Below are 15,457 nucleotides of genomic sequence, written 5' to 3'. Positions count from 1 at the left end.
ACAAGATTTCAGTACCCCGTATCTTAGATGCTTGCTGGCATTCAAAGAGAAAATCAGTGCAAGTTTGTTTAGCTGTACATAGTGACTAATGGTGATCTCAGGCAGCCACCCACTACTGGGAGAGGTGAGGCCAGGGGATTCCTTTCCTTTTGGTCGGTCTGTCTGTCTTTTTTCCTTCGCCACACCCTTCTTACATAGTCATAAAGTCCTTAAAAGGTCCAATGTGGGATCCACATTTGGGTCTTGTAGCTATTATGGACACAATAAGGGCCAGAATGGTCTCTAACCAAATGGTCACTAAAAATCTCTGTGAAGGTAAGCTGTGAAAAAGCCAAACCAGGCTTTCCCGCGACTCCTAGAGCACACTCCTAGGGCAGCTAAAGCAGGATCTTGTGTGGTGAGAAAATACTATGGTGAGAAAATACCATGTCACCATGGACATCCTCAAAGTGACCACCTTGAGGTCTCCTTATTCCTTCTTAAGATGTTGCATAACTCAAGACGTTGTTTTTGCCATATTGGGCAAAGCCATGGTTTGTTTTGTTTTGAGCCTCTGAGATGTGGGCTCTGGGTAGACTGGTCACTGTTTTGGCATCCCCAGCAGTGGAATGCATGTGTGGACAATCACTCAGAGGAAGAGGAAAATTTACTGACGTCCTTATCCACATTCCAGGGCTTGCCTTTCATCTCCTCATCTGCACCGCTGTGCTGCAAGAAAGAGGGTAATTAATGTTCCACCACTTGTAGGGACAAAGTAGGGGCTCCTGCTGCTTGCATCCCTTGTGAGCGCTATGAATTCCCCTGAGTTTGGGTATACAGGTAGCTGCACAGCCACAGTGAAGCAGATGATACACCTAAGGAACGTTTCAGCAGTTTGGTACTTAGGCAAAGGACCTGGGTTTTTTTTCCCCCTACAGCATTCAAGAGTATGCATACATGTTACATGGCCTGTCTGTGCTGGTGGAATATAAATGACAAAAGACAAACACATTAAATTGTTAATGGTGATTGACATCTTAGTGGCAGTATGTTGATTTATATCACCTAAGGAAAGAACCTAAGATTTTTGTTTTCCTGCTTCTTTGGGGAGGAGGGGAGAAATGTTTAATCAAACTTGGAAAATTCCCTTGGATGAGGCAATAAATCTGATCGGGTCATAGCATTCATGTCAAAGCTGTTAGTGTGGTATCTTGCCATTTTATTTGTTTAAAAGAGATTGCTTGACATGTAAGCAGATGCTTACAATTACAATTTTATGGAGTGTTCCTTATTAAATGTAGGGGAGTCGTTCATTTGTTTCTTGAGAGCAACGGTGCTTTATTGTGTTCATTCTTAAGTGCCATGTTCAGTGTGTCTGGTTCCTTTATATCCCAGTTTAATAATTACATGTTGATCAAGCTGTTTATGTGTGTATGTGCTATATAGATAACTGACTTGATTATATAGATAAAATTCTTGAAAGTGTCTATTTTGGTAATTGCAGGTATGAAAAAAATGGATATGTTAGGGCTCCTTAGTATTATTTAAAGTTCAAACAGATTATAGGGTTTGTTTTTATAAATTGGCTTTTATTTATTAAAAAATATAAATAAGTCATAAATACCATCTCAAATATTTAAAAAGTATAAGTTATAAAACAATTTTTCTGGCTTCTGAAAATATTTTTTGTTGAATACATATTAAATAAGTTGATATTCTGAATAGTACCATTAGCAGTGAAATAAAATACATAGTTTAAATTATTTCTAAATATTGAAAATATAAATAGGAAACATTAGAAAGTAATAAATATTTTAAATACAATAAATAGTTCCTAGAAGGAAATGAGAACGTATCTAAATGAAAACCATTGTTACTATTTCTAGTTCCTAAAACAGAACAACACTGTCATCTGCCACATGACAGATTTGTAACAAAGGATTGTGCCTGAATTAAAACATTCAGACACTGAAACTCCTGGTGTTTTTCAAATAGCGAACAGCCCTCACAGTTTTCTCCATAAATGAAGTAAAGTCTCGGAGGATGAGGTGGGTGGTGATTTTCTCTATCCAGATCTTATCAGACTTCAGCTTTGCCCGGAGGGATTCCTGGGTAGCTGAGTCCGGGATGATAACTTCATTGGGATTGATCACCTGTGAAAAGACAATATTGGGGTGCCCTGGTTAAAACATTGTAATTGAGCTTGTTGGGGAGCACCACTTTATGTGTGTGACACGTTCCCAACCAGCTGCGTATCCACCCTTTCTGTACTGTGGACAACAGATTTCCCTGGGACCTGTGATTCCCTACAGCCCCACTTCTGTCGTGGGGTTTGAGGTATGTTGATGCCTGCTATGGTTACAGCGGGACAATCAGGGGGTCTTGTCTGATCTGTACTGTTTGTCCTGGTTTGAATGCAACGTCTGGCATTGCAGTCCAACACGCTGCACTGAACAAATCCATACACTTCTCCTGCTATCTGCCAACCGTGTGGTTAGTTGGGAAGATGCGGATTGTGATTTGTCCTAACCTGTATTGGCTGCTCCATCCTGAGTCATAAGTTAAGTAGATGACATTGGAGTACTCTCCTGTTTTGTAGTAGATTAACAGTTTCCAAAGATGTCTAACTTGTTTAGCTGCCTAATTCTTACTTTCCAGGCATTTAGGCACGTGGGAGACTTGATGTCACCAACTTTCACTCCTGTGTGGGATCCTGACTGCAAGATGAGTAAAAGGAGTTATGTACCTAATGCTGACTGACAGTGCTGGCACCTGGTACCCAGATGCCTTTTAAGAACTTGTCCCATGAGTGGGTAGGTGACTTCTGAAAATGGGAGTTACCCAAATCATGAAGCTGGTTTAGATGATTTGAGGTCTAGACACTAAGGTGTCTGCTTCATCCTGGTTTTAGGATCTCTCCTACCCTTTAACAAGTGTCAAAAGCATGCACACCTCCTTCTGGAACATGTTTTTTTTTTTTGTCGAATTCAGTAAGATATTAATTTCTTTCTGTCCAGACTACTTGGAAGTGGATTCTGCTCACACACCCCATTACTGGTGTATCCAACTCCTCGTTGCATGCTCTGAAATTTTTTTGTGTCTGTATATGCAGACAGCTAGCATGCTGATGGATCAACCTGAGCACAAGTGGCAGATTCTGTCCTGGCTCTCCTTGCCTTAACAGCAGATAGGCTTCTCTTGTAAAGGAAGGTTTTCAAACCTGGAGATCAAGACACCTCCTTCTCAAAAACATATTTTCTCAAGTATAGGTTTTGCTTTTGATTACTGTGTTTCATTCTGCCTGTTCCTGTTGCCTCGATCCTACTAATTTTCCAAAGAAAGCTGTTCTCCCCCAGTTATGAAACAAACTTTCTGCAAACTATTATATCAAGCTGGATGCCAGCAGTCAGTTGCTGCCTTTATGACAGGACTATTATTCTTAGCTAGCACAGCGTGAAAAAAGCAGTTCAGCTCCCTTTCACTTAAAGAATGATGGACACAAGTAAATGTTAGACAAAGTATGGCAAACACACAGAGGGCTTTTCAGATGCTGAAAAACACCTTGAAGGAAATCATGCCCTGAGATTTCTGCAGTCCTTACTCACCTGGATGGTTCTTACTCAGGCGAATAGTTTCCCTGATGACAAAAGGAAGTATTCGTGTTAAGGGTTATTAATGTGAGTAAGAACTGCAGGAATTAAGTGAATTTTTGGAACGTGATCTTTCAAAGCTCTCCAAAACGATTGTCAGAAATGAATAGCATTTAGTTTACTGAATCGAAAGAGGATCTGGCATTTGTAAAGAAGGAAGATTTTTTTATTATTATTATTAGGATTACAATCAAAGTGTGTGCTTTTCAGTAGGCAGCACCTTTTATTTAGTCAAGTCACTAACATTCTGAATTTAACTGTCTTCCTTCATTTGTAAACTGGATGGTATATAGAGATACCAGTAGCTTGGCTTAAAAGTTTGTTCTGGAGCATTTTAAAGATTAATAATATTGTAAAGATGTATTTTCTCCTATTTATGCAGGTTCTTAAAAAAAAGTTATTTTTTTCTACTTCTTAGGGGTTTGCAACATTAGAAGGCTTGGACTGAACTGCAGCTCCAATTAGGAACAAGCTCCTTGAGAAATCTTATTTCTAACAGCCAGGCAGTGTTAGTGTACTAGTTCTTGAAACAATGATGCATTTAATTGTTGGTTTGAAAATTAGAAACAGCAACAGAAAGTAGGAAGAAGAGTCGTTTCCTTAAGAAAAGGAAACAGAACCTTGTAAAACCTGTAAGTTAGTCATAAGGGTAAGTGAGCAGAAGGAACCAACGTGTATCTGCTGAAAGAAATGAAAGTGGGAGACGTTGAGCTTCACACAGCATCCTCGTTCTCTGACTACACATCAGTGCCAAGCCATAACAATTATTGGAGTGAATTTAAAACCAACTCACCATCTGTTTTACGGTATGTGCCAGGTGCTCTGTAGTATAGCACAGTGATTCAATGTTCTGCTTTTCACTAGTAAAAGTTTCTTGTACGAATTTTAAGTATGTCTGAAATGTATAAAGCCCGCTGGAGATTTTCATCAAGCATTTATCCTGAAATGAGAGAAGGGTAAGAAAGTCATTTACAGCTCAGGAACACCTTGTTTGTGGTATTGTGTGTGCAGCACAGGTAAGTAGATGATGCTGATACAGTGGAAGTCTGTGCCACGGCAAAGCCAGCTGGAGCCAGCACAAATCTTTAGGTCAACTTCCACAGGTTTTTTGGAGCAGGCAAAAATTGCCCCGGGTATAGAGAATTAGACCAGAAAGGAGAGCAGTGGTTCCTTGCCTCATTGAAGCCGGTGAGCAGACACCCGTCCTCCTCCGTCACCTTGGGGAGGTTGAGGTTGTTCTGGACGAGCATTTCCATGCTGTTCTCGCAGACGGTAAACTTCTCGCACATCTGGGGAGAGACAACGAGAGGTTTCATAGCACCTTGGCCGGCGGCAGCAGCCTCCGGGCCGGGTGTGTGTGTGAGCACCGTGCCGCCGGTACCCACCTCCTCCTGCAGCTGCGTGGCCCGGGCGTGCAGCAGCCGCGCCAGCCGCACGCAGTCGGGCAGCGCCGCCCGCCGCCCCGCCACCTCCTCCAGCTCGGCCTCCCCCGAGGAGTCGGCGGCGGGCAGCGGCGCGGCGGCGGCCCGCGGCAGCAGCAGAAGCAGCAGCAGCGGCAGGACGGCGCGGAGAGCGGGCGGGCGGCGGCGGGCGGCGCGGTTACGGTCATGGTCACAGTCACAGCCCTGTGGAAACTTCATGGTGCGGCTCCTCAGCTCCGGCACCGGCCCTGTCTCGTCGGCGGGGCTGGCGGGTTGAATGAGCTCCGGACATCCCTGAACGTGTATTTATTGAGGGGGCTTCGAGATTATTCATGGACAAGGGAAAATCCGGCATGAGAACACGGGGGTGTGTGCGCGGCGAAACACTGCTTTGGACAGTGCGGTGATTGTGAAACTACATGAAGTCATCGTGCTCCTGCACCGTAATTCTTCGAGGACCGGGCTATCCCCCATCCCCGCCGCCGGCAACGGCTTACCTGGCCCCACCGGGCAGGAGCTGGGGTCGGGTCCAGGTGCCGGCAGCCTTCGAGCCTGCCAGCTCCAGTGGCACAGAACGTCTGCGAAATTACACATACCTACTACCTGTGTACACACATCCTTACATTTTATATATGTGTGTGTACATATATGTGTACATATACCTATGTGCGTATATATGTATGTACATATACATATGTACATACATAGATTTTATGTTTCCATATATTTTAATATTTTAAAGTGGTTTAATGTTCTATAAATTTTATATTATGTGTATTTATCTCTATATTCTAGCTATTTTTATTAGTTATGATCTCCAGAGATCCCTTCCAACCCTAATAATTCTCTGATTTTGTGATATATCTGAAACTAAATGCACATGTTTAGGTGCTGGATATGTGTAAGTCATAAGTGACCTCTCTCCCTGTTGACCTGTGTATGGGTGAAATGGAATACATCACGTTCATGTGCTTTAAGTGCACCGGGAATAGGCCAAATCCAGCCCTGGCTGCATTTGGTGGCTGCAGGAAATGCCGACCAGTTCCCTGCTATCTGCTGCCTTATCTCTTTCTGCCTACCTGGGAGGTGAGGTGGGATTTTTAACCTTTCAAAGAGGGGCTCTTTACCCAGGGCAAGTGTGCCCATTCGGCTCAGTCATGTAGAGTGTGGACTGAGTCAAACTGTGCAAGGCATGCTGACGTTGGACTTTTGGAATGTCTTAAACTGATTTTGGACAAATTGACTGTGGTTTGGTGGTTTTTTTTTGTTTGGGTTTTTTTTTTTTTTTTTTTTGTTGTTGTGTGGTTTTTTTTTTGGTGGTTTTTTTTGGTTTTGTGGGTTGTTTTTTTGTGTGGTGTGTTTTTGTTTTTTTTTTTTTTTTATGATCCTGGTGTTTTCTTACATAAGTAAGACCAGAGAAAGGCCTGATTCTGCTCTGGGAGGTGCTAACAGGAGGGCACAGAGTGGAGAGAACTGGACATGGGGCGTAAGAGACAACATAGTGACTGAACTTGGATGTCCTCATTTGGGCTCTCCAAAACCCCCAGATATTGCTAACTCATTTTCTAAGGACATCCTGGATAGAGAGCCACAGGAAAGAAGAGGGTACTGCTGTGTTTGTATTTAATGTCCTATTCCTCCAGTAGTGGAAAGGCAGCTGCAGTTATTTTGCCCAAAGAGATGTTAACACTGAAATGCAGGTGTGCGAGCGCCATTTCCAACAGCAGCCATCCCCCCCACCCGGTTCCCTGAGTGCAGCAGTGGGGAGCCACAGCAATAATCTGTAATGTTAGCTCTCCCTTAGCAGGTCTGTGGCATTAGGCAAAAGAATAAAGCACACCACTAACAGTATGTTTGACTAGTGTCAATGAAAAGACCCAGTTGCAAGGTGCCAAAGGATTAAAACAGTCAGAGCAGCCGAGCTGAGTGCTCCTGACAGTCTGGTAACCATCAGGGACAGATACAGCAGGATGGGAGCTCCTGCCTCCTCTTCCTATTTGTGATAGCACATGGACATACATGTCTTGGATAGGGATTTCCTTCCACTGCCAGGTGGCTCTTAGGCTCTTCCCTCCAGACAGCCAAACTTTCCTTTACCTAACCGAAGTTTAAATACTAACTATTCCTAAAATCACCAAAACTCAGCAGAAGGCTACATTTCTTTGATAATATCTTTTCAGCAGGTATTCTGTAAGTTAATCTTGTTTGTAGCTCTGGAATTTTTAATTCTGTACCTTTATTCTGTGAGCTGTCCTTTTCTCTTGGTGTCATGAAAATATTTGTGCCTTAGCAATCTACAGAGAACCTTTCTGTGCTGATCACTGCTGTACAGGGGCGAGTCTTGCTAATGTGTGTAGTTATATTTTCAGAGTGAAATAGAAGCAAATTTCAGCTGTTGTTTCTCATCTAAAAGCCTCTCAGCCTTCAGTTATTGTCTCCTTTTGGGGTTTTGTTTATTCTTTTACATGATTGTCTGTGTGACTTTTCAGAAATACAAAGTGTACTTATATACTGGAGTGGAAATTGCTCATTAATGCCTTAGAAACTCAGTTTGACAACCTAGGACAAAGCATAGCATTCAAGGAAAGGAGGAACTGGAACTTACGCAGTGGCATTAAAATACTTTTGCTATTACAGTTTCTTATGGAAAACCCACTTTTTAAATTGGTACTGCACATAAAAGAAATACTTTGTGCTAATTTGTCTGTAATAATGGTTAAAGTCTGGGGAAGGCTTAAAGGGGGTGTATTAATCTGCACTGTACTACGCTGAGTTACACTGATTCATCAGTAGCCACGTTATTCAAAATGTAGTAAGCTCTGAACAAATAGCACTTGCTCATGAGTTAGCTACTGGTCAGAAGATTTGCCTGTTGGTACTTTAAAACGTATAAGTAGTATTACTGAGACTCTGAGGTGTAATTCCTAGACACAGAAATCTTTCCTGTGTAGCATCTTTGTAATACTGCAGATTACTGTTCTGATGTCCTTTTGTTGCTATTGTTCTTCATTTCACTGTACAGGTTCTTTTTCTCCTGTAATTTATACTATAAACTAGATCTTCCTAAGGTGGGATTTCAGAAATTCTCAGTGTTTATCCATTTTTTTCTTCTATCTGAGCAATGAGCATTACCGCTGTATGTTTCTGTGGGAGCAGAGGGGCCGGTTCTGAATGTTGTAAAATTCTCTCCTCGCAGACTGTCCACACATGAAAATTACTCCTGGTTACAGTTCAGGGTAAGTTTATAGCCAGGGAGCCCACCCAGGATCATCCCATGTGTCAAACTCTGTTTTCTAGGATCAGTATGGCAACTCACAGACCTATTCCAGAACAGGTTCTGTTTCTTCTAGAGTTGCTCTGCCTGGGAGCAAGCCCATGCCACTTTTGTTCCTGATAACCTGGGAGATTTGCAAACAAGAAGCTGTTTTCAGGAGAGGTGGGTGACACCAGTGTGGAAATGCTACTGCCACTGAAGAATTCAACAGACTGCAGAGCTGTCCTGGTCAAAGCTTGTCACCCCTCTTCTGTCAACCATCAGGCACATGTCTTCAAGGAGTCCCACATCAGCCGAGGTAAAACTCAGCAGCAGGAGATCTTGCTTGCTCAATGCTATGAGTCAGCTAAATGCCTGTTTAAGTGACATTCCTAGATGGAAAAATAAGGTCTTTTAATAAAGTAGAAGAATTCCTAGGGCTGCAGTTTGTTCCACTCTGATTTATTTGTGTATTTGGTTTGACTGTTTTTTCTTTCTAACAATCTCCACTATTCTATGGTAGTAATACAAAATACTAATGTTTATTCAGAGATTATGTTTTCAGATTGTAATGTTGGTAATAAGAGAAGAAATACAACTAAAAATGCAGTGTTCTCCTGTAAGTGTTAGTTTGTGTGTGGAAGAAAATGCCAATGGTTGGTAGACTGTTCAAGCGGGATCATGACAATGACTGAACAAAGTAACTTCGGAATGTCTTGAATGAGGTTGGAAGCTGATGTCCAATTCCCCTGACATAATTTTGGCTGAATCCCTCAAAGATGGGAATGAGGTATCTCGAGTTCCTATGGATGTGGAGATGAGTTGTTCTTTGTCCATTAAGATGTGAACACTTCACCTTTCCTAGAGCTTGTTTCTTTAAAGGATCTTTATATTCAGCATTCACTGATATTACAGTCATTTATAGTAATCTCTAAGCGCTTATGTGCCTCTTCTCTACTTTTTCTGTAGTTTTTGTTACAAAGCATTAGCAGAATCATCTTCAGCAGTCTCCATCAAAAATCCCAAGCTTCAAAAACTGGAATTTATTTTTGTCCATGATTTTCAAATAAATGGCCACTACTGGCTCTGCTAAGAGCATGAATGTGTGAGTGTTAAACCAAGCTGCTCTGTGCTGCGTTTGAACTGAACAGGTTGAACAGGTCATTAACGTCATGTGTTCATGTTTCTCATAAGCAAACATTGCTTTCAGAAGCTGCACATCACCAAAGGGCACTGTTGGACTTGACTAACGGCCCTCGGCTTCTGTGGCTTCTCAAACTATTTGGTTCTCTATTTGTTGTTTCCCAGGGAAGGGCAGAGTTGTTGGGGGATTTTTTGGTGAAAAGCTTTGGGGATTGCTCATTTTTCTTCTTTAAAGGCAGACTTGCATCATTTTCAAGTAATACTGGGATGTGTAGTAATAGATTTTTTTTTTACCCCAGTGTTTCATATGCAAATACCATGAATTTCCATGCCTTAAGCTAAATGAGAGGTTTAGAGGAAAAATTCTTAGTTAGCTTTAAATTATGTCCTGATTTTCAGCTTTATCTTCTTAATCTCAAGAAGAGAAATCATGTCATGGTCTTCTCTAGGTACGCAGTTGTAGGTGAAAGATCTCCTGGAGATAACTGTTCTTGGGGAATATCCGAATGCCACAGGTCACTTTAAATAGACACATCTCCTTCAAATCAAAACAACTGCAGGTGTTTTAGCACCACAATAGGAATATTGCAACGCTCACCAGTGAACCTAGATTTGCACTAGGAGCACTTTGCTGCTGTGACTGCACTGATGAATGGTGTCAGGACGCAATTCCACAAACTCTTCCCATGGAAGAAAGGTAGCTCTTGCATTGTCTCCACCATAGCACAGTGTTCCCGATGTGGTGATGCTTCTTTCTAGGGCTGCATGAGGCACAAAAGCAGAGAACTGGCCGTGTTAGAAATACACCGGTGGCCTTTTGTCTTTCACAAGCACGATACCTGCACGCTGTTATCTGGCTTGTCTGTGATCATTGCCTACCATGGCAACACACTGTTTTGACAAGGATCCATCTTATGAGTATTACGTTTTAAATTATTTCTGGGCTGAGCTTCTACAGAAAATGTTATCTGAGTTAAGTTCCACTTGTGCTTAAGGAACTTCTTGGTTCCCTTTGAATTCTCTTCTAAACATGAAAGATGAAAATTCAAAGAAGTTGTATGACAAAGGAGAAGAGTAAGGCTTTTCAGCCACGAGGGAAGATGATGAATCTGAAAAGAGAACACTGAGGAGCCTGAGTGTATGAGACGTACTGAGCAGTATATTTGTTATCTTTATAGTTTGCTGCTTTTAACATTAGACATAGATTTGGTTTAGAAAGCATTCAGAAGGCAAGTTCTCTCTCTGAGATGCTTGCTCAATGCCAAAGGAAACTGAAGAAGTGTCAATGTTTATCCATAAAGTAATCACACTTGTGAATGCATACCAAGTCTAATTTGGTTCAGTAAGCATAGGATCTATTTCACTCTTACATAAAAGTTTGATGTGTTGCTCAATAAGACATTTGTAGATCTAAATGTGTTTACCCTCAGTCATGCCAAAATTTTTGGTGCCCATAATCTCATTATCAGAGCATTGCTCTTGCTCAGTTTGGCATTTAGCCGTGCATTCTCATTCTGCTTTTCTTTATAATTGCCTTTCTGTGACATTGTAAATCACCTACACATAACCCAAGGCACTTAATGGTATTTTTTGTATATTTTTCCTGGAAAGCAGCAGTTTCTTTCTGCACTGAGAACAGAAGTTGAGTGGCTTCAGTGGTTATTTTTGCCATTCTATGTAGAATAATGCAGGAGATAGTACTTTTCATGCTTCAGAGAGCTTTATTTCTGCATCGGGGGTTAGAATAGGGAAATACAGCTGAAAGTTGGTAGGTGTAATTTATTTCCCTTCTGAGTAGAAGACCTGTAGAGTGTCCAGCTGAAGGGCTATCTTTTACATATGCTATAATGTGGTAGTGCTGCTGATGAAAGTATTATAACTCCATCACCAGAATCAGATGCAGTACATTCCATTCAGGAGGTAACATTTAATTAGCAGTTCATATGTGTTGCAAATTTTTCTTAGGAGACTGGTAACTGGAAAACCAAAATGCACTATGCGCCTGCAATAACTGTTGTGTGGTTTCATGAAGGTTTTCTAGCTCAAGGATCCTGTAGTGACATGGTGGAGGTGCTGTGGAATTTGCCACTTTGATCACACTTCTGGCATTACAATCTTGTTGAGAAACCTGAATATCACACTTGGAAAGCACCTTACACATTGGGTATTTTGGATCTTTCTTCCTTTCTGGGTGAGTTCTAGTAAACTCCTTTGTTGTTCTAAACTGAATTTGTGAAAGGGAACCTACTTACTATAGTGGGAGCCCTTTCTAATTACATGCCAGCACACTATAATAAGATTAATAGGTTGTGCTGGATCTGTAATCTTCACTCGTCCCACACTGCTGTTATTGAAGCAAAAGTATCCTGGAGGCCACGCTGGCTATAAGGACATTGATTCCATCATCTGAGGATTCAAGTGGTCTAGGACCAACTAGATTTTTCCTTGAGATCACCAGTTAAATTGTGAGGTGCTTTTTGTTTATATTGCTCAACCAGGATGTGGAGATTTTGAATCATATCCCTTCCCTATCTAAAGGGATTATGAACCCAGATTTGCTACTTTACAGGAAAGTCTCCCAACTCCTAAGAATAATCTTGGCCAAGATGTTTTCCACAACAAACCTTCTTAAAGTGCACCATTTTTTGTCAGAAAGAGAAGGTCTGGGGTCCATTCCAAGCAATGTTTGCTCGATACGTAGTACAAGAAATCCTGCCTTTGGGCAGAAATAGAAAGTGATTCCTAGGAAGCGCTCTGACCTCAAAGCTGTTGGGTAAGCCTGAGCAGGCGTGGGGGCCTCACTTCCTCCATGGGCTGCATTTTGAGGGGAGGAGCTGGTGTGTGTAGTGAAACCCAGGAGGGCTGGGAGTCAGATTCTCCCCAGCAAAGAATCTGGTTGCTTTCCAGGGAAAGACACCTGCTTTCAAAGGGGGAAAGTTCCTCTCCCTGGACTTTCTTATGGGCTGATGCAAGAGCTCCTCACACAACAAACCAGCTCTCATTTACCCATTTCTCAGTGGGGACTCCGCCCATGGCTGGCAGGGGAACACCGTGGCTCTCCTTGCCCCAATCAGGCTCTGCTTGCTGTAAAGTCCCCTGGTACTGCTTGTCCCAAACTCGACATGCTCCATTTCCCCCTGCTGATGTTAAAAATACATGGGAAACTGAAAGTTAAAAACCAGAAGCAGTCTAGTTGAACTGAAAACTCCCCAGCTCCTCCGTGGGCCTGGAGCTACACACGACAATGGCAATTCTGGTATGGAGAGGGAATGCGTTGGGTATCTCCCTTTGTACTTTAGCTCTGCAGCATCAAGCGTCACTCCCTGCTGCTCTTGCTTTGATCTTCATTTCTTGTAATTTATAATTGCTCAAATCTTGGGATTTCTATGGTCTGGTTTTTTTCTGATATTAGTTGTCTGGACTTGTCAGGATGAAATGCTTAGACTTTCAACACACGTCTACGTGAATGCAGCAAAGTGTATTTTCTTTATTCCTTGTGAATACAGTAACTATTGGCAAACATCAACAGAAAGCAAAGACTTTGGTCAGAATTATGGGCACGTTTAAGAAAGGATAAATTAAACATCTATGTTTCATTTTGCAGTGTTTTCATTACATGTTTGTAACAGTCTATGCAAAATTTCTGGTGTGAATTTGCACATTTTATACATTTTGTAAAATTACAAATTTCTAGAAGTTTATTTTCTACATTTTTTTTTTCAATAGGAAATTTTTAAAGTCATATAGAAGACATTCCTTGGAGACTGCTATGCAGTTACCAGCTAAGTGCTGCGTCTCCCCTTTAGTCTGAGTGCCACATGCCTATTTTAGTGAAATCTGCTGCTTCTAATTCCTATGTGACCATTCTCATGTACTTCTGTGGTTTCTAACACATTATCAATGTGTGTCTTTGCTGCCACATGCATCTCCATCCCCTACCTCCACATCAGACTGAAGGACCTTGCCAGCATGCTGGCCCTCAAACATTGGAGTGCTGCCCCTAGATTTATCTCTGGCGAGCCTGGTTTCCCCCTTCAAATCTAGTTTAAAGCTCTTTCAATGAGCCCTGCTAACTCTTGGGAAGTGGGAATGTGCCTCCAAATGGGTGCCAATGTGGGAAAGATGCTACCAAAAAGAGTATCACCGCTAGTCCATAGTCTGGCTTCCCCATGAGTCATTTTTTCTCACCACCTCCCATGTGTGTCAGTGCTGAGCAGCTGTGTCAGACTGGGGAGAGGATCTAGTTGGAAACTGAGACACCAAATGAATTTAACACAAAACAATTTTAATCAGGATCCATTCTGTGATCTGAGTCACTGAACGTCTGCCCAAATGCTTGTGTCAGTGTGATGGAGCCAGCTACAATGCCTGACTACTAGGACCATACCAGTAACAGCTTTGTGTTGAACATGAGGAATGTTTTACCTCATCTCAAATAATGTTCACCTCTCACATCTCCAAAGCAGCACATACTCTTGAAACCACATAATGAAAAGAGAAAGTTTTAAGACATTGACATGTTCATCACTTTTTATTAACAGACAAATTCAATTTAAATTTAGGAGGACTTTTGTCTCCCCACCTGCTTTCAGCTCCAGCTCATATTTTGGACATATTTGCTATTCCCTGAATGGTCTTTTTTTGCCGTCTGTACGCCCTTGCTCACAGAAAGCCGTCACGTATGTTTTGTGCTGTTTTAACTTCTCCGATTTTGACAGGACTCCTTTTGTCCAATGAAACAGTGATGAGAGTCAAGCTGAAGAGTTTTGCAGTCACACACCATTGTCAGTGCACGCTTTGCCATCCAAATAGGTAAGTCCACAGCTGACAGTTTTTTCTATTAAGCAATGTGGTGGGGTTGCATGACCCTTTAGACGGCAAATTTTGCCAGAGCTCCAAGTGCTCTTGGGTCTACTGAGAACCTCTGCAGAATCAAAAGCCTGCAAAGAGTCAGCAAAACAGAGCTGACATTTTTTGGCTTCTGACAATGATAAGAAATGTGTGGGAGGCTCCTTTAACATCTCCAGAATTCCATTACTTCATGCTTCATAGCTTCCTTTTTGTGTCTCTGTTGAGCAGATTTTTGTATATTGTTTCAGAGAACCAGTCACAGGGGTAATGAAAATAGCTGCTTCTCAAAAGGGAAAGATCAGTGTCACACAGAGGGAAAGCTGTTTTAAAACTTTCTCAATGGTATGGTAAAATTACTGTAAGGGGGTGAACTCAATGGCAACATTTCTATTAAATTCATTATGAACCTGGCAGGAAAGACAGACGAATGGTTAAAGTGGGAAATGGCTTCTACCATCCCTCCTATTTTCTCTACTATTTGTTCACTCTCCTTTGAGCTTCAGCTCCTTCTCATCAGGCTTCGAGAAAACTTTTCTAGAAGTAGAACCACCAGAACAAACACTACCACAGAGAAATAGATCTCTATTTTTTTGAGCTTCCTCAAAGAAGAAAATGAGTCAGATTATACATATCAGAAAAGGAGGAACTACTGGTTCCAAACATTAGGTGACATCTGCTTTCCCACTGACGTAGGACACTTTTTTGCTAGGGGACAAAGTCACTCTGCTTATTCTGCCACTTATTCTTTTGAGTTAGGCCCTTAAGCCCTAGTGATCTTCACATAGCCTGGAGTAACAAGGAGGATGTAATGACTAATTGTCACAAAGTACACAATGGGATGATGACATTTCATAATTCCAAAATGAAGTCCCAGGATTTCTGGAGTGACAAGCTTTTCATTTTGAAATGAATTTTCTGTGGCTGCTTCTGAGAAGTGATACCTTTTTTCAAAGATTTTGAAATACATGTTTTGTTTGGTCTTTTTAATTTGAAAAAAATGTTGAAACACTTTAAAGTGGTTCATTAAGGACCTTTTCCTGAATAGCTTTTTCTGAGTAGGGACATGTAGGGACCTGTAATCCCACAGGACAATGTCTCTTGATACTCCTGAAGTTTGGCATTAATTCCCTACTGATATGCATACTGGCTGTATCTCAAAC

At 41.7% G+C, this 15,457-nt stretch overlaps 1 protein-coding gene across 1 annotated transcript; it reads right to left on the bottom strand.

The window, feature by feature from the left end:
- Window positions 1-1,818: 1,818 nt before the first annotated feature.
- IL6 (interleukin 6) lies at window positions 1,819-5,269 on the bottom strand. The gene is made up of 4 exons (XM_030484996.1): window positions 5,015-5,269; window positions 4,805-4,918; window positions 4,423-4,569; window positions 1,819-2,132 (listed from the first exon to the last, which is right to left on the bottom strand). Exons 1-4 carry the CDS (start codon window positions 5,267-5,269, stop codon window positions 1,941-1,943), a joined length of 708 nt encoding a protein of 235 aa, XP_030340856.1. The 3' UTR covers window positions 1,819-1,940.
- Between the last annotated feature and the right edge of the window lie 10,188 nt (window positions 5,270-15,457).

The sequence above is a fragment of the Strigops habroptila genome, chromosome 1 (assembly GCF_004027225.2).
Source record: "Strigops habroptila isolate Jane chromosome 1, bStrHab1.2.pri, whole genome shotgun sequence".
NCBI classification, from domain to species: Eukaryota; Metazoa; Chordata; class Aves; order Psittaciformes; family Psittacidae; genus Strigops; species Strigops habroptila.
The sequence above is the reverse complement of the archived record's forward strand: the minus strand, read 5'-3'. Positions and strand labels throughout refer to the sequence as shown.

Coding starts and splice junctions, on each gene's coding strand:
- IL6 (XM_030484996.1), bottom strand. CDS start 5,269: ATGAAGTTTCCACAGGGCTGTGACTGTGACCATGACCGTAACCGCGCC. Junction 4,919..5,014: donor CCACGCAGCTGCAGGAGGAG/GTGGGTACCGGC, acceptor GTCTCTCCCCAG/ATGTGCGAGAAGTTTACCGT. Junction 2,133..4,422: donor CACATACCGTAAAACAGATG/GTGAGTTGGTTT, acceptor GTCTTTTCACAG/GTGATCAATCCCAATGAAGT.